Source organism: Anser brachyrhynchus (assembly GCF_964034855.1).
Source record: "Anser brachyrhynchus genome assembly, chromosome: 7".
NCBI classification, from domain to species: Eukaryota; Metazoa; Chordata; class Aves; order Anseriformes; family Anatidae; genus Anser; species Anser brachyrhynchus.
In genome coordinates, this window is record NC_137701.1 from 24961012 (window position 1) to 24982205 (window position 21194).

At 58.2% G+C, this 21194-nt stretch overlaps 3 protein-coding genes across 9 annotated transcripts in view; 1 reads left to right on the forward strand and 2 right to left on the reverse strand.

The window, feature by feature from the left end:
* The window catches only part of LOC308198550 (unconventional myosin-X-like), an 85753-nt gene extending 82678 nt beyond the window's left edge, over positions 1-3075 (reverse strand). Inside the window, exon 1 of one of the 3 annotated variants that reach the window (XM_080601135.1) lies at positions 2912-3075. Coding sequence is in view for 1 of the 3 variants with exons in the window: in XM_080601133.1 (XP_080457259.1) it covers positions 2912-2932 (21 nt within the window). In the remaining 2 variants the exon portion in view is untranslated. The remainder of the gene's footprint in view (positions 1-2911) is intronic. The other 2 variants (XM_080601133.1, XM_080601136.1) reach the window with 2 other exon arrangements.
* A 104-nt stretch (positions 3076-3179) lies between these two features.
* LOC308198576 (uncharacterized protein) lies at positions 3180-10025 on the forward strand. Of its 3 annotated transcripts, XM_080601312.1 has the most exons (3): positions 3180-6951; positions 7810-8883; positions 9156-10025. In XM_080601312.1, the coding sequence occupies exons 2-3, from the start codon at positions 7876-7878 to the stop codon at positions 9333-9335; spliced, it is 1188 nt and encodes a 395-aa protein (XP_080457438.1). In that variant the 5' UTR covers positions 3180-6951; positions 7810-7875; the 3' UTR covers positions 9336-10025. The 3 variants fall into 3 exon arrangements, with proteins under 3 accessions (XP_080457438.1, XP_080457436.1, XP_080457437.1); XM_080601310.1 differs by having other exon boundaries at positions 7810-9298; XM_080601311.1 differs by having other exon boundaries at positions 7813-9298.
* Positions 10026-10126: 101 nt separating this feature from the next.
* The window catches only part of SLC4A3 (solute carrier family 4 member 3), a 34194-nt gene continuing 23126 nt past the window's right edge, over positions 10127-21194 (reverse strand). For all 3 annotated transcript variants that reach the window (XM_080601180.1, XM_080601181.1, XM_080601182.1), the window contains 11 exons: positions 19825-20038; positions 19294-19515; positions 18724-18872; positions 17501-17695; positions 17153-17359; positions 16324-16413; positions 14567-14733; positions 13909-14162; positions 13425-13594; positions 12799-12972; positions 10127-12032 (listed from right to left, as the gene is read on the reverse strand). In XM_080601180.1, coding sequence (XP_080457306.1) covers positions 11955-12032; positions 12799-12972; positions 13425-13594; positions 13909-14162; positions 14567-14733; positions 16324-16413; positions 17153-17359; positions 17501-17695; positions 18724-18872; positions 19294-19515; positions 19825-20038 — 1920 coding nt within the window. In that variant the 3' untranslated portion in view covers positions 10127-11954. The remainder of the gene's footprint in view (positions 12033-12798; positions 12973-13424; positions 13595-13908; positions 14163-14566; positions 14734-16323; positions 16414-17152; positions 17360-17500; positions 17696-18723; positions 18873-19293; positions 19516-19824; positions 20039-21194) is intronic.

The following is a 21194-nucleotide window of genomic DNA, read 5'->3' on the forward strand; positions in this document are numbered from 1 at the left end:
CCTCAAGCAGTTTGGGGCTGTGGAGGTAGCTCAGATGCACACATGGTTGCAAGTCGGGCAGCCCTTGTGCTCCAGACAGGCTGTTCCTCCATGGGCTTGGACCTGGGGCTGGTCCACGTATACCCCTGGGGGAGGACAGGGTCAGTGAGCGAGGACCATGCCAGCTATTGGGAGAAGAGCAAAGACCACCACAGCCATGCGGGACATGAGCACAGGATCCCCCTGCCTTTCTGCCCCCACCTTAGAAAGCTTAAGGACTTTGGCGGATTTATTCTACAACATGGATTAAATGTGTTGCATTTCACCAGAAGAGCCATGAGGAAACATGTTTAACCCTTAAAAATGCCGGCATGTCTAGGCCGGTGGCACACGGGCAGGACAATGATGTCTGTGACTCCACCAGATGCTGCTGCCCGGTTCAGCCTGACGTGGGGCCACGTTGCTGGTCACTGGAGAGCAGAAAGAGCCTCAGAGAGGGACGGGATGGGAGCAGCGTCTCCTTTAACCCTGGTCATGGCACTCCTGCTCCTTGGGGAGAATCGGAGAGCGAGTCACATCCTCTGTGTCACCCCACATCCTGCCCACGCTCCAGACACACAGGGAAACCACCACCCGGCACCGCTGGCTGCAGCCCTTCCCTCCGGGGCCCCTCCTCCCTGAGTGCCAGGCATCTGATGGCAGGCGTGCGTCCACAGCTCTGTGCTCTGCCGCGTGCCGGGGATGAAAGGTTTCCAGCCCGGGGCACGGCAGGGGACAAGCCGTGGCAGCACGCACCCCGCCAGCTCGCTGTCAGCGGGTCGCAGCCAGGGGAGGGCACAGCCTGTGGGAAGTCCTGCGGCGGTGCCAGGCTAGCACAACCTGTCCAAAGCACCCCCACAGACAGGACACATTGGCTGAACCCATCATCAAGCCGGTTATCATAGGTGGACTTCAAAGAATAAGAACTCCTATGGTCTCTGCCAAGCCAAGAGGGGAACCAGGGAAGCTGGGAAGACACACAGCACCCGCACCTAACCCCAGACACCGGCCGTGTGGCCCCGCATGCTGTCTGAACGCTGGCAGCACAGGGTGGGAGCCTGCTAAAGCCAGACCAGCAACGTGCTGGGGGTTAAGCTATCCATTGTGAGGGATGACATGCATCCCCCGGGACAATCTTGGCGTCTGCTGCAGCAGAAAGAGGTGGAGCAACTCCCTTCTGCTCAGGCGCTGCCCTCCCACCAAGAACCCCCATGGAGAAGGAGGAAGAGTGGCCGGGGTGCAGCAGATGCCAAACATTCCTGCTCCACGGAAGCCACGATCCCTGCTCTCGCCCCCACTGCCTTTCCTGCAAGGCTCGAGGCTTTCCCATGTGTGCTCGCCCTGGTTCTCCAGCCCTGGCCACCTTGCTGCACCAGGGTTTGAGCCCGTGACTTACAGAAGATGTAATAAGAGTCCTAGAGAGTCGGGGCTTCAGGACTGCCCCCAGACCTACCCTGGAAATCCCTGTTTCTCCAGGTAACGGCAGAATCACGCCTTGACGTGCGCAGCTGGACAAAGCTCAGCGCCCTGCTGGGTGCTGCTGCAGACACGCACCTCTGGGCACCCTCTCTGCCACTGCCTTTTTCCATCAGGCACTTCAGGCTCCTCAGTGGCTGTTCCTGGTTCCCTGTGACAGAGGGGTGGCCACAAAGGCTCTGGTGAAATGGCCCTTTGGGAAACCCTGGCCTCCATCTGATTAGATCCAGGCTGCCAGGAGCAGCAGGTTAATCAGTTAATGGCTGAAACGATCCTGGGCAATGCGCTGTGCCGGCCTCGGGGCAGCCCCTGCCGAGCAGCCCAGGGGCAGCGGCTCCTTCCTTCCCAGATCTGGGAAAACATCTGCTCCGATAAGGCCAGCGCTTCCCGGGGGAGGGTCAGGCCCCGGCCCATTAGCTGCTCCGCAGGGGCTGAAGTTTCCCCGGCGCACCCAGGGCAAGGCAGAGGCCAGACACTGGGTTTAATGGCCTGGAAACCAATGGGGACGGGAGCGGGGGTGCCTGATGGCCCCAGCCCCAAGGCCCCAAACACGAGGCTTTCAGAGCTTAGCCACAGACCTCAGGACGGTCCCATGGCCCCACAGAGCCACGGGCGCTGTCGCCCACGGGGCCAGCACGGGCTGCCCCTACCCTCGCAGGAGAGACCCTCACAACCAAAGGCAGCACCAGGCCAGGCTGGCAGTGTGTCGAGGACAGAGGCAGAGAGCATTTCGGGAGGGCTGGGGCGCACATGGCACCAGGCACGTGCATTAGGGCCGCGCACCTCTGTCTCCCGAAGGCGCGATGGATGCCTCGCGTGCTGCTGCAGAGCGCCTGAGGCAGGAGCGCTGCGGGCGCTCGCAGGACCACAGCCCACGTCTGACGGGGACCAGGCTGGCTCCGAGGAGCCCGCCGGTGTGACGGTGACTGGGCAGCGGCCCTGGCGAGGCAGAGGCCGGAGGCGGGCGCACCCTCACGCCGCACGCTCCCCGGCTCCTCGCCGGCTTCGGCTCTGGCGCGGTGCCACGCGCGGCGAGCCGAGCCGTGACATGCACACGCAGGCAGGAGCAGGCTCCGGACCTTTAAGTCGCTCCGGGGGATTAAAGCAGCATGCGAGCGTCTGCGGGCAGCCATGACTATGGTACGGCACACGCACCGAGCCCGCAGCGCGAGCGGCTGGAGCCACGCATCCCTTGGGCTCCGGCTCCCCCAGCCCACGCGTGGGCTCCCGGGCTCCACGCAGGGCCCGGGCGGTGCTCGGGAGCCCCGCACGCCGCCTCCGAGCGCTGATTAAAATTAAAAAAAAAAAAAAAAAAGTGAAACTTGGGCTCCGCTGCTGCGGGCAGCATCCTCCCCGAGCCCCCGCCGAGCCGCTCCCCGCGGCGTGAGCATCCCACCGGTGTCCCCCCCGCGCCCACCTGGCGGAGAGAGGCGTCCATCTCAGCGCCGCATCGCCGTGCCGAGCCGTGCCGAGCCGTGCCGAGCCGTGCCGGGCTGAGCTGGGCTGGGCTGGGCTGGCCGCGTCCCGCCGCCGCTCGCCGGCCCCGCGCCGCGCTGGCTCCGCCTTGCGGGGAGCGGGGGGAGGCCGGGGCCGCCCCCTCCGCCCCGCCCCGGGCAGCGGGCACCGGCGTGGGGACGGGGGCACCGGGCCGGGGGGGGCCGAGCAAGCGGGGGGCTGCTCCGGGGGCAGCACGCCCCGGGAGGGCGGCGCGGAGAGGGGCAGGGCGCCGGGGGCGGGCGGGGCGGTGGGAGTAGGGTCGTGCTGGGGAAGGGGTGGTGGTGTGTGCGGACGTGTTCCTGGCAGTGGGAAGAAGTTGGTTCGTTTTTCTGGAAGAAGGAAGGAGATCTAGCTGAGGAGGGGAACAGGGCTTTTTTTCTTTTTTTTCCCCCTTTTTTTTCCTTTTTTTTTTTTCTTCTCCTTTTTTTTTTTTTTTTTTCCCCGGTGAATAATGTGCTTTTAAAACTGCTTAAAAGACAGCAAAGGCTCTGAGGGAGGTGGCGGTATCTTGGCCAGCCTCTGCCACAAGACAGTCACACCAGGCCACTACAACCTGCGCAGGCTGCCCTCACCACTCCGCTCCGCCTTCGCTCTCCGGACTCTTCGGTGAGGTTTCCTGTGGTGTGAGTCACTGGCAGCGTGTCCTTCCACTTTGATACCAGATCGCCGGGCACGACCATCCAACCTCTCTTGCACTCGTGCGGGATTAGCTGAAGCTACACCACTTTCCCCGTCTTATGCAAGACAGTGCCAGAAGCCCAACCCCGGTCCTTATCTCACATCTAATACTCCTATCCTCAAGGCCAATTACCCTGTTAGCAGAGGGGATTGGATCGACTGCACGCTGACTTGTCCTTGACAGTCCCCTCTGCGGCCAGGCACTTGTCATCGGGCTGTTTGTGCCTCAGCCAGCCTTCCCCGGCGGGAGGCAGCTCCTCCTCCGGTGCCGCTGCTCCCGCGGGCAATGCTGGCTGACCAGCTTCTCCTCCGGGTGCTCAGCGGGGAGCTGGTGGGCTCCTCACAGCCATGGCCAAACTGGGGAGCACACACACGGCCTTTACCTCTTCTGCCTACCTGTCAAGGGTCTCCGCCTGTGTCTCCAGAAGTCCCCCCTCGGACTTCTTCAGTGGGGAAGCTTTGGCTATGGTTCCTGTCCCCGAGGCCATCAAGGTGTGACCCTCACAGCCCGTGCTAAGAGAGATCGGAGAGTGAGGTGGGCAAGGAACCCACCTTTTAAAAGAGAAGGTTTTTGGTATTAACCACTGTCTGAGTGACATGTGAAGAAGGATAAAAATGGTGGCTCAGCCTGGTCCTCAGAACAAAGTCGCTTTCCAAACTGCCCAGGCCATAAATGTCAGGTTCTCCGAAGGCAGCGGCGGTAACTGGTGCTGTGAGCCCGGTGTTTCATCTGCCTGGTGGGAAAGGTCTCAAGAATCTTGATGAGAAACTCATGCCTGATATCTGCTCCTTTCAGTTACGGGATTAAATCGGTAGCCCTACATCCCTACGGCCCACCCGGGACATCTGCACAGCCTCCTAACTCTCCCTAGGTGCTGCTCGCCAGGGAGGGGCGGATGCGACCACCTGCAGCGCTTCGATGGGCGGCCGCACGCCAGCTCATCGCCGACCCCTGGCCACATGCAGGGGCAGCGTGGGGTGATGGGGCGATGGCAGGCTCCCTGCAGCCACCACGGCCTGGTGCACAGCGCGGGGCTGGGGAGCTGCAGCGGCAGAGCCCCGCACCCAGCCGCGGAGGCAGCAGCCCGTGAGTCAGCTTCCTGCTGGGCTCCGCACCGAGGGGAGCTGGCGGGAGGCTGGCAGGAACAAGCGGAGGCAGGAATTCCTCCTGGACACCAGACAATATCCCGGTTTCCTCTGCCACGGGTCTGGCACACGGCTGGGGGCAGGCAGGCCGGCGTGGCCCCGCCGTGGGCAGTGAGCATCTGCCGGGCTCGCTGTCCCGCAGCCTGCGTGGGGACAGCTGTGACACTGTGGTCGTGGGTGCCACCTCCCCGGTGGCTCCTTGGAGTTGTGCTGGCACAGAGGTGCATCATCACTGTTGCAGCCCTGCTGCTTCGTCAGGGGATCCCCCCCTTGCCAAAAACCCAGGAGAAGCTTCTCTGAAGTTGGGGGGGGACTACTGAGAAGCAGCAGCCAAAAATCAACCTCATCCCCTTGCAAAAAGGTGACACAGAGCAGGGCGCACGCTGTCCCTGCAGCCCTGGCCTCCTCCCAGCTCTGCTTTCACAGTCATTTGAAAAATGACTTAAAAGATGACTCCTGCAAATGGCACTTCCCCCTCCTCCCTCTCCCCCCGCTCACAAGCCAGCCCTGTCCCCAGCAAGGTGAGGCTGGTGGCAATCAAGGCTGCACCAAAGCTCTTGCTGCCCGGGGCTGCGCTGGGGCTGTGCAGCAGGAATTAGCCGGGGCTCCCTGGGGACAGGATCATGTTCGTGCCAGATGTGTCCCTGCTCCAGAGGAATGTGATTAAGGCCACCTGGAGAGGCTCTCACAGGGCGACATCCAGCACTGCGGCACCTGCTCCCCCTGAGAGCACGAGTGTGAGCAGGGCAGCAGGAGATGTGCCCCCCTGCAAGGGGGGGCAGCTCGGGGCGGGCATCCTTTGTCCATCCTGGGCACCCATCTCACTGCAGCCGCTGATGGCAGCACACCCATCTCTGCCTGTGTGTGCCGCAGAGCTCAGGACCAGTGTGGCTGCACCCTTGTTTGTTTGACTGCGGAGGAAAGAGCCCTCCAGTGCTGCCCCTTCTCCGCAGGTGAGAAACGCAGGACGCCTTCTGCATTGTCCATCTGGGTGCAGGAACAGAGAGCTGGAGCAGAGGGCAGATATTGGGAATGGCCACCCCGCTGTTCCTGGTGCCTTGGCCCCCACGGCATCCTCCCTGGCTGCATCTCTGAGCAGCTTCCCGGGGCCAGCATTAGCTGTGACTCTCCTGGCCCCATGTGTGCTGTGTTGTGCCGGACAGACCAAACCCGTAAGCAGGGATCTCCAGCTTCCCCCGCAGACAGGGGTCCTGCCCTTCCCGTGCTTGCCCTGTCTGAGGGCCCCTACCACACCGCTCGTTGTGCTGGTGCAGGTCTGCCTGCGGCCAAAGCATCCTCGCTTGTGGCTTCTACAGCTGGGTCATGAGAAATTCTGCCCTGGCGGCGAGATCATGGAATAAGGGAGCTGCGCTGCACAAGGCTGTAATTACAGTCGGAACATGCGGGGATGAGGCCAGCCAAGCACATCCACCTAATTTCCTCTCCTATTAAGCCTGCCCTGCTTTTGTTTGACCCAGGCCCAGCCTTGCTGCTAATGGCGTGTTGCTGCGGAGGTCACAGCTGGCTCTGTAACAGCCTCGCAGACTCTGCGTAACTGCGCGTGTGAGCAGGGCTCTGCTCGCAGATACCATTACCGCGGCGTTCGTGCTTCAGAAAGTGTGTCAGCCGGCTGCCGTGCAGCGGTTTCGCAGGCGAGGCCATTCTACCAGGCACGAGCAGCTCTGTCTTTGTCTCCGGCTGCGCGATGAACCCAGGCAGGCAAGCAGCGAGGTTACGTGGTGTCGTGTCATCACCCCTGGCAGCCGCCGAGGTCTGCTGGTAGCCCGCGCTCAGGACATTTCCTCTTCCTGATCTCTCCTGTGCGGCCTCAGCCTGCAAAATCAGTCCTGGTTCCCCTCCCTGCGTGCTCCCTGGCACGCCGGCTCCATCCTCCTCCCAGGCTGGGACGAGAGCCTGCTGCAGGTCCCCCCTCGGCCAAGACCATGTGAGGGAGAGGGGCTGGAGGCAGCCAGCCCGGGGCAATGCCCGCGGGGACAGCAGCCAGCTCTGGGGAAGGCCGGGGACAGGTCCGAGCCTGCCGTTCCCATGGGGAGGCAGGTTTGTGGCCGTGCCCACGAGGGCAGGTGCCTCCCGGCTCAGCCCTTTCTCCTCTCCCCGGAGCCTGTCCTGGGGCTGGTGAGTCCATTTTTCTGGTGGATGGAGGGCAGAAAGGGGGCAGAGCAGGGGGCTGGCACTGTGACAGGGACGTGTGGGGTCCAAGTGAACTGTGATATGCTTTCTGTGTTTTTTTTCAATTTACATTTATGAAGTTTGAGGGACTGGGAAGCAGACACAACAGCCCAGGCAAGGACCTACAGAGATACAGGGGGAAGGGGAAACTTTGCCAGCGGCATTGGCTCCCAGCTTTGCCATGGGGCTGGTCTTGACCAGCAACTTCCCAACAGCACGGCCGTGTGATGGTGCCAATGTTATCTCCTAACAGAGATGTGTCAGCCCCTCCTGGCTGCGGAGAGTAAAAATAGCTGGAGAAGAGAGCTCAAGCGTATTGAACCCAGCTGGCAGAAACAGAAACCCAAATAGTTTGCCTAAACACACAAGGGTTTAAAATAATTCGGGTGATAATTTTGGGAGTGGACTTCCTATTTTTAAGATTTCTCCAGACAGACAAGGGTGGGCACTAACTTCTGTAAGGATAAACCTCTCAGACAGCAGAGGTGGGAGAAGCTGGCAGTCAGAGTGCGGCCCTGGTCCGGCAGCACCGAGCCCCTCTCAGGGAGCAGGACACTTGCACATCCCAGCGCATCCCTCAGGGCTGGGCTGGGGCAGTCCCTTGGCTCCTCTCCTGCGCTACACGGGCATTCGGTGGTGTGGCAAAATAACCCTGCTGGTTATGGCAGCACCCAGCAGCCTCCTGCACTGGTCCTGCGAAGTGGGGGTACCCCCCGAGCTCACCCCTTGCAGCTCCTGCGTGTCCTTCCACCCCACCCCATCCCCACCAGCCTCCTCCCCACCCACCCGCTGTCTCTTCCCCAGCAGAGCAATCCGCGGGGCTCAGGACCACGCAGGTGAGCTCCGATCCCAGCTGCCTCCCCTCTGCCCATGGAAGCCCTCTACGCTGCCCTGGAAGGCGAGATTGACACCTTCGTGGGGCACGTGCAGCAGTGCCGGCAGGACTTCGACCTGCGCACCCTGTACGATGTGCTGCTGCTGGTGCTGCCGCGGAGCCCCTCGGGGCAGGTGGAGAGCTGGGAGCACCTGGAGAGGCTCGCCGAGCGCCAGCCCGGCTCGCCGAGCCCTGACGTAGCTGGCTACGTGGGCTGGCTGGCCTCCTACCTGCAGCACCTGCGGGCGCTGAAGGAGAGGTTTGACGCCAGGGTGGTGTTCCCGCTGTGCGAGAACTTGTACGTGCACGAGGACTCGCCCCCCTCGGCCTCCATCCCGCGCCTGGCCACGCACCTCTTCGCCCGCCGCCGGAGCTGGGCGCTGCTGCTGCGGGGGGGACCTGTCCATGAGCAGACCTTCAGCCCCCGCAGCCTGCACGACCTGCACGGCTTCACCAACACGGGGCCTGTCGTGCAGGTCTTGAGGCTGGTGCCTGACGTTTTTCACCAGAGCTTGGCCACAGCAGAGCTCGCCCGGCGCTGGGTCCGTCTCCACCGGAGCCGGTACAGCCTCTCCCCGCCACTGGCTCCAGGCTCTGTGCAGCCCCCGCCTTGCAGCAGGACCCCCCGGCCACCCAGCCCTGCTGGCTTGACACAATTTTGGGGAGCGGGGAGCAGTGCTGGTGTGCTGCGAGCCCAGCTGCAGGAGAGCCAGGAGGAGCTGCTGGCCCTGCTGCCCCGCGCGCAGCGGGCGGCCGCCCTGCGTGCCCAGATCCGCGGTGTCACCCGGCGCATCCGCGCCCTGCGCCTGCAGCAGCAGTGCGAGGGGATGGGGATGGCGATGGAGCCCCAGGATGTGGGACCCGGGGGCTGCCCGCGCCACGCTGCCCTGCTGGAGGAGCTGCAGAAGCGCCTGGAGCTGGAGGAGTACCACCGCAGCATCCTGGAGGCCGACTGGCTGCTGGAGCTGGAGGTCAGGCCCATCCTCGTCCGCAGGATCGATGCGGTAAGCGGTGCGGGCTGTCTCCGCAGGCACTCCCTGTCCCAGGGTGACAGCAGGGGCACTGCCACATGCAGGGGCTCGGGGAGGTGCACAGGAAGGGCTGGACATCCATCTGGGGGGAGGAAGGACCTCTGCAGAGCTGAGGAAGGCGGCGGGGAGCATGCAGGTGGAGCAGCCTGCGGGCAGAGCTCATGAATGCTCCTGTCCAGGCTGCATCTGACCATGCTGCACATGCTGTACCTGGGCACTCGTACTGCCTCCCTCCTCTTCTGCAGGTTCAGCAGCGCTGCTGGGACCTGGAGAGGGTGCTGCGGGGCCAGGCGCTGGCTGTCCCACTGCGGGGCCAGCCCAGGAGCAGGACAGCCACCACCCCTGCGCCTGGGCAAGCTCAACTCTCTGCCACGAGCCCCACGCCAGCGGCCAAACCCAGCCCCAGCAAGAACCAGCGACCCTGACTGCGGGAAGTGGGGGCCACCTCCTGCCCCCCAGAGCAGCGCCAGCACCTGCCCCAGGCTGAGCGTGGCTGGAGGGCGTCTGCCCCAGTGCTGCACGGGCCGTGGCTTCCCTGCGGCAGGAGCAGCCAGCAGCTCGGGGAGATGCGGAAGGGTGCTGGGTCAGGCCTGTCTGTCTGCCTGGTTTGGCTCCCGTCTGAGAAGAAACCATGGAGGGAACGTGTATTTATTGAGATGTTTCCTCTGAACTCAACCCGTGACCCCACCGTTCGGCATGTGCCTACAGGCTGGGTAAAGAAACAGGCACGTGCGCGGCTGAGCGTGCAGGCACACGCATGTACGGATGCACGCAGGCACGAGTGCACATTCCTGGTTAAACATGGGGCTCTTGACCGCTGTTTGCAGCGGCCAGCATGAGGTCTCCAACTCCGCCAGCTTGGTTTCCTGCAGTAACCAGCCCACTTCGTGACGGTGGAGAGCCTACCCCTGTGCGGGTGGTGGTTTGATACCCCCTGCTCCAGCCAGGCTTGTTCCCTCACTGCCTGCTGTTGCAGGCAAGAAACAATTTTTTTTTGTTGTTGGGGAATTTCAATCAATTTTATCTATTCCCAGTTACCAAACTTTTAGTTACTGATTCTGGTGGTGAAGAAAAACAACCAATAAACAAATGGTTAGGGAAAAGACCCCCCTGCTTCCTGCTCTCCAGCCTCTTGCCCCCCTTCGCTCGGTCCCAACCCACCCCTGCCATTACACCCTGCAGCGCTGCCCAGTTCATTTGGGAACAGAGCCAGACGTGGTTCCTGTGAAGAGTTTATTGGTGTAGCTGTTTCCACTACAGTCAGAGGAGTCACAACACGCAGCGACAACAGGCCTCCTACACTACACAGGGAGGACAGGACACACACGGCCACAGACACACGGAGACGCTCGTCTCTCCGCCCCGGGCCCTGCGGTGGGTCGGGCTGCGGGGCAGGAGCCTGCTGCTGGAGGGGTTTCCCTCTCTGGCAGGTATTTCTGCAGCCTCCTGGAGAGATGTGGGACCCTCCCGGCAGCGACACACCCACCTTCTCCTGCAGGAGCCATGCTGATAAACAGGAACCAGGGCAGTGGCTTATCCCAAATTTGATGGCCAGTCAATGTTGGAGGGAGAGGCTGGGCTGCCCATCTCCTTGGGCACTACCCTCAGAGCTGCCCACGTGCCAGAGCTGCTAGCTGCAGCCAAGGTGGCCGCTACGTCTGCCTTGGCCCCAGGCAGCGAGGGCACCGTCAGTGGTGTCCAAGGCAGCTCTGAATGGAGGCTGCTGGTCCAGGAGACCCCAGGAGACTTCCCTGCCAGGAGGGAAGGTGGTCAGAGCTGCCCGGAGGTGACCAGGGGGGCGAGTGCTGGGCGTACTGAATGCTGCTCCTTCCCGGTCAGCGGGGACCCCTGGAGATGACAAGTCACCCCAGTATGTGAGCAGAAATGGGGCCATGGGGTTCAGTGACTTCACTGCAGGGCTGCAGGGAGCCAGCCCTTGCGGATCACTGCGCAGGGAAAAACAGGGGAACCACAGCACTGTTTTATGCTCCAGCACTAAATCTCTTGTATAGCTTCTTAAATGTGGTTTGTGCTCAAGGACAGGGAGCTGGGGATCAGGAACTGGGACATAACCCTGTGAGGAATTTTTACTCAGACCCCTGTAACCCTTTTAAACGTGCAGAATGGCACAGGACTCCTTAGTCCCTGCAACAGGGCACACACCCAAGGCAGCCTGAAGGGTACCTGCTCATCTCCTCCCAGTGCTGTTTTCTTTTTGGGAAGAGTGTTGGGAAAGTTAGGAGGAAATGATCAGCCTCCCGCATGCCAAACAAGAGTGGAAACAAGTCCTGTGGGAGAGTGACTGGGCAGATGAAGGCCTAGAGGACAGGGCCTGCAGAGCACCCCTCATCTGCAAGACGTCAGGGCCCAGAAAGTGCCTGTCCCACTGGTGCGGGGGGAGCTGTGCTGGCCGGAGAAGAGCACTGGTCCCTCCTCACCTGTGTACTGGGGCACACACTGAGGGGGTGGTGGCAGAGCCTCCCAGGGAACCCCAGGCTCAGGAGGGTGCGTGGGATGGCAGTTTGGCTGTGAAGGCAGAGGGAGCAGGAGGAAGGCATCTGCCCCGCTGAGCATGGAGGCTGCTCTCGTTGCCCAGCCTGCGAGGAGCCCGCTGGCCATCCACCGGCCTGTCCCTGTGACTGCTCGATGGTGCGTGGTGCTGTGACACCCAAGCTTCGTGGTAGTGGAGTGGGACACAGTGGTACCAGCTGGCATGGCTCCCCTTCACCGCCTGCGGACTGAACACAGGCTGCCTCCAGCAGGGACAGGGCAGCCCCCTGACCCACGGGCACTCTGGAACCACACCGCTTCAGGATGTGAGAGGCATCTCTCGGCCCACCAGGTCCGAAAAGAGAGAGACTCACAGCTTCTGCTGAGCGAGTGATGGGGCAGCAGGAGCCAGGGCCACCTCCTGCGGGGCTATGGAACAGCCATTCGTTGGTCCAGGCAAGACTGCATGGCTCACGGCAAGTCTCCAGTTAGTCCTCGGGAGCGACAAGCAGGCGTGAGCAGCTGTCCCGCGAGTGGGGACGGCAGGCCCCAGCTCACACAGGCATGTGCAGCTCGTTGTACTCATCCCGGCCGTCCTCGTCAAAGTTTGGTTCCGCATCCTCTGAGTCCAACTGGGGAGAGACAGAGACAGGGCTTTGAGGGCCACAGCAGCCCCCAGCACGGGGCACACCTGGTGCTGAGGGAACAGCGTGCAGCGAGCCAGGCAGTTCTCCTCTCTGGGAAGAGCAAAGCTCTCGCTTCTTTCCCTCCCAAAAGGCCTGTCTTTTCTAACCTTCATGCCCACCCATGCTTCCCCAGCCCAATGCTATAAGCATTTTATTCTGACAGTGCCTGATCACTGGGGCTTTGGTCCAGCACAGAAGCTCCTGCCTCCTGCCCTGCCAGCAACACCCAGGCATGCAGCACTTCTGGGTGCTGCTCCAGGCCTCTCACCAAAGGGAACTCAGGAGTTTGGCAGCACTCAAGGAGCTGCCAGCACCTAAGGTGCTGGCTCTGTGGTAAAGTGCTCCTCTGCCAAGCAGCTGCAGGCTCTGGTGTGTTGCTGGGCTGTCCCTGCTGCTGCCTCAGTGGGGAAATAGGGTGTCTCCTTGATGAAGTAGCCACAAAAGAGGAGGAGAAGGGAAAAGAAAGCTCTTACTGTGTGGCAGGATCCTCTGTTTCCTTACCCTAGGCTGGCCATCCATCCCCTGTTCCATTCCCAGGGCTAGAAGCTCTGAGGAAGCCACCAGCCCACCTAACTGCCGTTGAACAAAGACCACTGGACAACAGCAGGGAAAGGCAAAGCTTTGCTGGCCAAGGATCTCCAAGCTAGCCATGGATCTCCTCAACCTCACAACAGTGTTGCAAGCAAGAGTGCAGGGACAGTTATCTGCTTACGGCTTTGAGCTCCCTGTCATGGAAGAAGCGGGGCAGCACGAAGCGTCGCAACGGCACTGTCATGATCAGGACGAAGGGGAAGGCCAGGGACGCCACTGTCGATTTCACCACCCAAAGCAGCACAATGCAGGCCAGTTGGATGCAGGTGAAGAGATTCATTCTCCAGGTCTTTACCTAGGGAGGTAAATCCAGTCTGAGAACACATTATCCTCCCGCACAGGTTAACAAAGGCCCAGCTGGCCAAACATAACCCTTTTGCATAGCACAGTACAGTAATGCAACGCTGTGCTGTGCATTCTACCTGTTTGTACGCTACAGCAAGGCTGCAGTACATCAGCATCCATGCAGCCTAGCAGCATATCTGTCAGTGTAGTGCCTCTACAGCCATTCAAGCAACGCATTACCCCTGTGAACACTGTCTGTCCAATATCCTGGCAACACACTTCTGTGTGCAGCCTGTCAGCATGCTATCCTAGCATTGTATCACCTCCATGTGCATCCTGCACTACCTCTGGACACAACTTTGCAGCACACCACCCCTCGGGGGTCACCAGACTAAGCATCACTAGCATCCTCTCTCACCCTCCTCTTCTTTCTCTGCTCTCCTGCAGCCTGCCTTCGCTCACCTTAACAACGTAGATGTGGTCAGGGTGGTGCTTGGATGGCATGAAGATCAGGAGCAGTCGCTCGTAGAGCTGGATGCCGGTGAGGGACGTAACCCCCATGTAGAGGAAGATGCCGAAGAGCACAGCCAGCGGGATCTGCCGCAGCATGTTCCCCATCACAATGGACAGGCCTGCAGAGACAGAGCTCAGGGCATGGCTCATCTCAGGCCAGCCCCTCCACACCCAGCCCTCTCCCGCCTCCTCTCTATCTGTCCTGGGGTGCAAGGGTTCAGAGGGGTCTGGCTAGAGGGGTTTTGAAGAAGGACTGATCGTGGGGGGTTACCCAAGGCTTCCAGAGGGGAGCTGGTGTGAGGGTAGGCAGGGGCAGTCCTGCAGCAAGTGGGCAAAGTGCAAGCTGGTCTGTGGGGCAGGGACACAGCCAGGGTGAGATCTGAGTGGCCAGCCCTGACCCCCCCCTCACTCCTTCCCCCAAGCAGAGGCTCACCGACGAGGGCAGCAATAAGCACTCCTGTCACACGCTGCTCCTTCACCTCCTCAATCTTGGGCTTCTCCCCTGGTGCAATGGCCTTGCTCATGACCGTCAGGGCGTTGACATGGGTGACGGAGCGCACCGTTGCTGCGGTCAGCCAGGGCAGCCCAAAGAGGGCACAGAGCCCCCCCATAGTGCCAATGAGCAACAGGTCCAGGTGGAAGCCAGAGCCTTTCAGCAGCTTCCTCTCCTTTTTGCTCACAATCAGCCTGGGAGGAAAGAGAGTTTGTGTCAGCCAGGCACAACTTACATACGTCACAGGAAGTGTCCAGTGCCCATGGACAGCATCGCAGCTGGGGACAACGATCATTCCCTGAACAGGGCACACGTGGGGACAACAAGGAGATGGCCAGGAGATGGCAGATGCCAACCTCAGATTAGAGGTTTTGTCCTGTGCTCGTCTGAGGCAGGTCTCCACCACACTGTGTCCCAGGAGGAGAGCCACGAGACAGTGGAAGAACCCAAGAAGGTGTGGTCTGAAATGGCCAGGGTCCTGCCCTTGCTATCCCACCGGGATGTGAGGTACACCCCCACACCAACGGGGCCAGCACCCATCCCAGCCCTGCCTGCCTGGAGGTGAGCGATGGTTGGTGTTGGCAGGAGAGGTACTCACGTAGTGATCTGTGTCTCCATGAAGATAAGGATGAAGACCAGGAGGGCAGGGATGGCAGAGGCAAACATCATCCACAACGGAAAGGTCCCACTGCTGCCCATGGGGTGAATGAACCAGCCACGCTTGTGAGGAGATGTGACTGACAGGCCAGACGGGACATTCAGCTTCTGGTGGTGTAGGCGCAAAACCGAGCAGTTATTCATCAATACACACATGCCCACAGCCTCACACTGGTCTAGCCTTGATCCTCCCAGCCTCCCTGGTCTGAAGCTTCAAATTATAAGACAGCAACCCTGACCCAAGCTGGACTTTCTCATGGATAATCCCCTTCAGTGTAAAATATCCCATGTCCCCTGTTTCTAACAAGGGCCTCATTTCCTCTTTCAGCTACAGGAATTCACTTGGTTTTTGTCCAAAAGATCAACATCTTCCCTCAAGAACCTCGCCCCTATGTCAGGGCTTGCAGACCATGTTTAAAATGCTCCTTGACCTCTGCTTGGAGCAACCAAGTGCCCTGAACTGGTCACTCTTCTCTGAGGTGGTTTTCCAGACACTAAGCCTTTTCTGAGACATTTTTCAATATTGTTTTTGCACTGTGGACCCCAGAACTAGACACATTCTCTGGAAATGTCCTCACTCTTATCATGTTCAGTGGGAATATCATGTTTGCGCTCTCATCAGAGACCACACAGACTCCTATTTGTACATGGCCCCAACCCTGCGTTCACTAGCATTTGAAGTCTTGGCTCTGCCCTGCTTTACAGCAGTTCTTGCTATCTGTCAGCATGAACACTGCAGTGAGAGTTTATGATTTGCATTTATGTTAATCAGCATAAGTATGAATAATATTTCTGGAATGCTTGTACTTGAGCTAAGCTGTGCAACTAAGTACTGTTTTCTCAGAAAGCCATGTACATATGCTGAGTTGATAGTGAAATGATAATGCTTCTGATATTAATTGTAGAAGTGTAGAACGGTATGAAAAGGATGTAACAAAGTGTATGATTTTACTAACATCCGATAAAACCAGATTTTACATTGAGATTTAAATGAAAAAGAATGCATTTGGAATCCATTAAGCCTTGGGCTGTCTTGATAGAGAGCTTGCATGCTGAACAGGAATTACCTTTCACCCTCTCCCTAGCATTAGTTGACAGAAATACCAAAACAAAAGGATAAAACTATGCATCTATTAAAAAGGGGGAAAAAAAGGAAACCAGAGAGATGGGTATGTTTGATAATATTTAAGCTTGTGCATAAACTAGGAAAGAGATCCCTGTGTTTGAGATAAAATGATCAAAACACTTAGTAGCCTATAGCCAAGGAGAGCATACATATGAAGTACTAAAAACTTGACGGAGTACACCACTGAAAACACTCTATATGCCACCCCTTTTAGTGTGAATAAATTGTTTATGTCTTGTTGAATGAAAATAAGTTTTTAGAGTTACAAACATGGGATTAACTGCACTGGTTCCCTCTGATCTTCTAAAACCTCCCCTACTAACCACAGGAATATCGGAGGGGTATCAGGGGCACTCCGGTCCCTGTAGCTCTGGTCTCTGTCTCAGCAAGACCCTTGGAGCTTCCTTTCAGCGTGGGAGTAAGGGCAAGGGGAGCGTCTCTGTTTGCTTTGCGCTGTTATGACTAACAAGGCAGGAAATATAAATCCCCAGTTGCACAAGAGCATGCTACGGTGTGGCATGGATCGCTGGCTGTGCTGGAGGAGGGGCTCCGAGGGCAGCGCTGGCACCTACCTGCGTGTACGTGTCTGTGATGGTGTAATCCACCAGCACCATGACCAGGATTGAGATGGGGATCCCAAAGTCTCCGATGATCCGCCGAGCCTGCAGAACAAACACTCTCAGTGGCAAAGAGCACAGGCCGGCTCCTTACACCCACCTTGCTAGGGGGAACTCAGGGCAAAGCCAAGGGCCTGATGGGGCCAAGCACCACTGTAAACCTGAGCACTGCTAACGAGCAGGATAAGGAGCCCAGCCCTGGCCCATTGGGCTGTGCATCCCACTGCCCATATAACACCCAGTCATCCAGCCATTCCGAAGTGATTCACTCAGCTAATTGCTCCAAGTGGCCTATTTTGATGGTGCTCCAGGTATTACACAGATGCCTTGTGTGTACAGATGTGAAAAGGGAAAAAATTGTAAGTTTCCTCCTACATTCTAGTTTAACGGACTTGTATCCAGCCAAAGGAGCTTTCCCTAGGCCCACGGGACTTTTCAGAAAAGCTCACTGGAGCAGGACAGTGCAGATACCATCAACAGCCAGCTCTCACCCACAGCCTAGGTCATGCTACCATCCCTTCTGCATGGTATTTAAAGGACTGTTGGTGTTTCTTTGTCGGACGGCCCCTAACAGCACCAGCATCACATGGAGTAAAGCAACACTCCAGGGTGCAGTTGTGATCATACAGGGCTGGATAAGACACAAAGGGGACAGAGTACTGTGGTCATGTTCATTCAAACTTTCAACAAGCAATCACTCTGAAGAACAAAAGGCTGCAGCAAGAAGCATTATTTGTTTGGCACGTCCCTTATCCCTAACGTCTGGGTCCCACAAACCTCTCACCTTTCCTCCTAAGAAACGGCTGTTCTTGAACTTGCGCATGAAGAAGGCAATGAAGAAGGTGCCCAGCATGAGGATGAGGGAGAGGAGAGCAGTGTTGGGCTGCATCCTGATTCCCAGTGACATCGCATCCGCAGAAAGCATGCTGGCATTCAGGCTGCTCTGCACATTTGGTGGGTAAAACTTCAGCAGAGGATGTTCTGCAAACACCTGGGCAGGTGAGAGAAGCAGCAGGCACTGTCACAACAAGAAGGGGCAGGGGACACTGTCGCTGTTGGGGACGGGCATGTAGAAGGTGCCCAAATGGGGGCCCGAGAGACATGGCAGCCCATCTCCCCGGGGAAAGTTCACCTTGTACAGTTTGTAGAAGGTCTCGTAGATGAAGATGAGGGAGATGAGGAAAGCAAAGATTTCCTGGGTGAAGGGCGAGATGTAGCGCACCAAGAAGCTTCCCTCAGCTGCCACGATAATGAAGATGAAGACGATGAGCCACAAACCAATCCAGACTCTGCCTGTCAGATACTCAATGCCTTGTGTCTGGCAGAACTGAAATGGAAAGGGCAACGAGTTACTCACACCTCCTCAGGCTGCCTCCCTCATCTCCTCCCCATTAAGATCACAGACTCTCCTGGAAAAAGGCATCCTCATCTCCACAGGCAACCAACACAGAGATGGCAAATTCAAGGCTGGAATCACAGGTAAAGCTGCAGACCTTTCATTAACACCAGCCAGGTCACCCCAAGCAGGTGTACAGAGGTACACCTTTGTACACCATGACTGGGCAAAGCAAAACCAGTCAATGGAAAGTGAGGTTACAGAACAGAAGAGAAATCCCCACCACACAATGGCATCACCAGCTCCAAACTCTTGACACCCCAAGATGAAAACCTAGCTGTAGGAAAAAACATGCTTTATACACCCAGACATGTCAGCAGCCAGAAAAAAAGAAGGATTAAACCCACTGTTTGGAGGTAAGGTGACACAAGCATGCTTTAACAGTGAAGAGATCAAGCTACTTGAGAAAAAAACACATGTCCATCCTGTCTGGCCAAGGTATCACTGCATGCACCCTTGGGCTCATCCTCAGAGGCAGGAGTAACGTGCATGGGACTTCCAAAATGGGTGACACACTGAATGTTTTTGGGTTCCTATACAAGGAAATCTGGGTACGGATAACAGTTGTGAAACTGTCTTCAGAGGAAGCCTCAAGAACAAGGAAGTACTGTGGAGCAGTATTTTAGGAAGCAGCTACAAGTGCCCACTGGGCTGCAGCACAGGGCTGGGGGACAAAGCCTCCCTTGCAGTCAGCAGGTAAAGGAGTGCTGTCACCATTGTCACACCTCAACAGGGTCAGCCCACGGGATACAGCAACAGGAGACAGAAATCCCAGCAGTGTGACCTGGAAAGGGTCAGCATAGATAAGGCCAGCCCCAGCTGAACTGAGGACAGCCTGGTAGGAAGCAGGGTGTCCACAGTAACACAGTCCCTTGGGAGAGCTGAGAAATGCTGGCTGCCCTCTGCAGCGCATGGGCAGAGCGAACGGGTGCCAAGCATGGGCACTGCTTCACAAGTACCTTGTAAAAAGCTTCTTCAAACACCAGCAGAGGCCCTGAGAAGCCAATGACCAGGAGTGGCTGGGCTCCAAGCAGGGAGAAGAGGATCCCTAAAACCGAGGTGGAGATTATCAGCTCGGAGACCCCCATGAGACCCTCAGTTTTCTCTCCTGGGAAAGAGAACAGCATGTAAGTGTTACAGACAGACACAGGCGCTGTCTCCATAGACAGGTAGTCTGTAGACTCCACGCAGGGGAGGCAGGTCCCTGTCCCACCAGTCAGAGGTCCCCTGCGCTGGGCAGGGAATGCAGACGGAGACCAGGGAGCCTTGGGTGATGGCTCCCAGTGCCTGCCTCCAGCCCTGGGCTCCTCTGGCTGGAACAGCACAGCCTGCCTGGAGAGCGCTCAGAGAGGGGCAGTGAGCCGAGGCTGGAGAGGCTGAGCAGCAGCAAGGGGACAAGGCAGCGGCCACAGCGCAGCACCGCTGCGCTCCCTCAGCAAGCGGCACCGAAGCCCACCCCAGCACAGCATCACACAGACACAGCCAGTGTTCCAGCGTGCAAAGAGCAGACCAGAAAGCAGGCCCATTACCTAGGAGTCCCCCGAAGGTGATGGCAGGAGAGAGAGCAGCAAAGTAGATGAAGAGAACGGCCGCGAGACACTGGCTGTGCAAGGCGTCTCTGATGTCACTGAGGTATTTGGGGTACCTGCGCTTTATGTCCCGAACCAGACCTCCAAAAAATATTCCAGTCCGCTTCAAAGGGTCGTCCTCAGCTTCCTCCTCCTCTTCCTCAGCTTTCACTTCACACAGCTCTGGAGGTGCATGGAGGGCAGGGCTTGAGCGAGGGAATTCAGGGCCACCCTTGGGCTGCCCCATGGAGACCTTTCTCCTGCAGTGCTAACCTGGTGGGCCCCCCAGGACTGCACATCCCACCGCCTCCAGCTGCCCCAGCCACTATCCTGCCTCCCCTTGGCCCCCCTCTCTGCTGCCCCCCACCAATGCTGCCCACTGCTGGAGCCAGGCCCCGCTCACCCCTCTGCCAGGCTCTGTGAGGGGAGGGCCCACTGGGGCACGGAGGGCACTAGGCACAAACTCTTTTGCCCAAATTTGAGTGGAGAGACCTTTGGCTTCCTGGACATCCCCCTCTTTCATGGACTTCTGCTCCCTCTCCTTCCTCTTCCTTAGCAGCAACTTCTGGAAGGTGGCAATGGATTTGAGCAAGTCTTTCCCCTCCACCTCTGACGGGGGGATGACAATGCTGCAGTCCAAGAACTCATTGATTGCGTTGAGGAGGTCTTGACGGTCATCTGCCATGTATGCAGCCTCATGGAAGTGCTGAGGGAGCAGAGAAAAGAAGAAAGGGAGAAGGCTTAGACCAAGACTGCACTCAGCTATCTACAGACTGGAATCACAATGCTTGCTGTGACCCTTCAGTAACATCCCAGTCCCTCCACCCACTATTGTTTCACTACTGCCACTCTGTGACCCACACTCCTGAATACGTTCTCCCACCGCTTCTTCACCTAATGCCACTTCCCTATATATCCTCCCTTCCCTATAAAACTGTCTCAGTGACCTCCTTGCTTTCCCCCCCCCCAGGCCCCACTGCTCTAGCCCATCTCTGGTAGCTACGTGTTCCACCGGACCACAGGGCTCCCCTCCTGTGACCTCTCCATCAAACAACATCAGACCTGCACTTCCCAGCTATCCTGGTGCCTCTTTCCCTAGCTTAGCTGCTTTACTTTGCCAGCCTGTGACAGTGTTTACTCCAGACCACTTGCTGTATTGGGCCAAATCCTCCTCCTTACAAGCTCTGCGTGCCATCTCTTAGTCCTGCAGGGCTCCAGTGCAGAGCCCAGCTCAATAATATTTCAGAAGCCCCACACCACAGAGATGAAAGACTTCAGGTGTCCCCTGTCCCTGCAGCTCAAAATTAGGACTACGCAACAGATAGAGGTCCTTTTAGTCTGAACCTGGATTGGTTTTGAGGGATAAGCTGGTGGAGTCCTAACATACTGCAGATAAAGTATGAACCAAGAAGCAGAGTGTGAGACATGTAAGCGAGGAGCAAGCATAAGAGACTCTTGGGAGACTTTGACATAAAGATACAAAATATGGGAGAGGAAGGCAAAATGGGAGTCTACAGCATGAGGGAAGCTGTGCAGGTGAAACCAGGCAGAAAAAAATGGAGATGCTCCTGACAGCAAGGACGAGATGACAAGGAAGGTCTCTGAGGAGACCATGAGGGGACAGCACTACTACAGGTAGTAGGGGAGCTGGCTGGCAACTGGGCAGAAGTGCTGCATTGCCTCCTGAATATCGCTGCAGTGAAAGGGCTAGAAGGAGATGGACAAGTGAGCAGCCTGTCTGTAAAGCAGGTAGGCGACAGCTAAGGTCTCTGCAGTACACAGACTCCCTGGAGCCACAGCTTCCAGCTGTAAATGATACCGTTCTCTCTTCACGGCGCCAGCTACCAAGTAACCTTGCTACG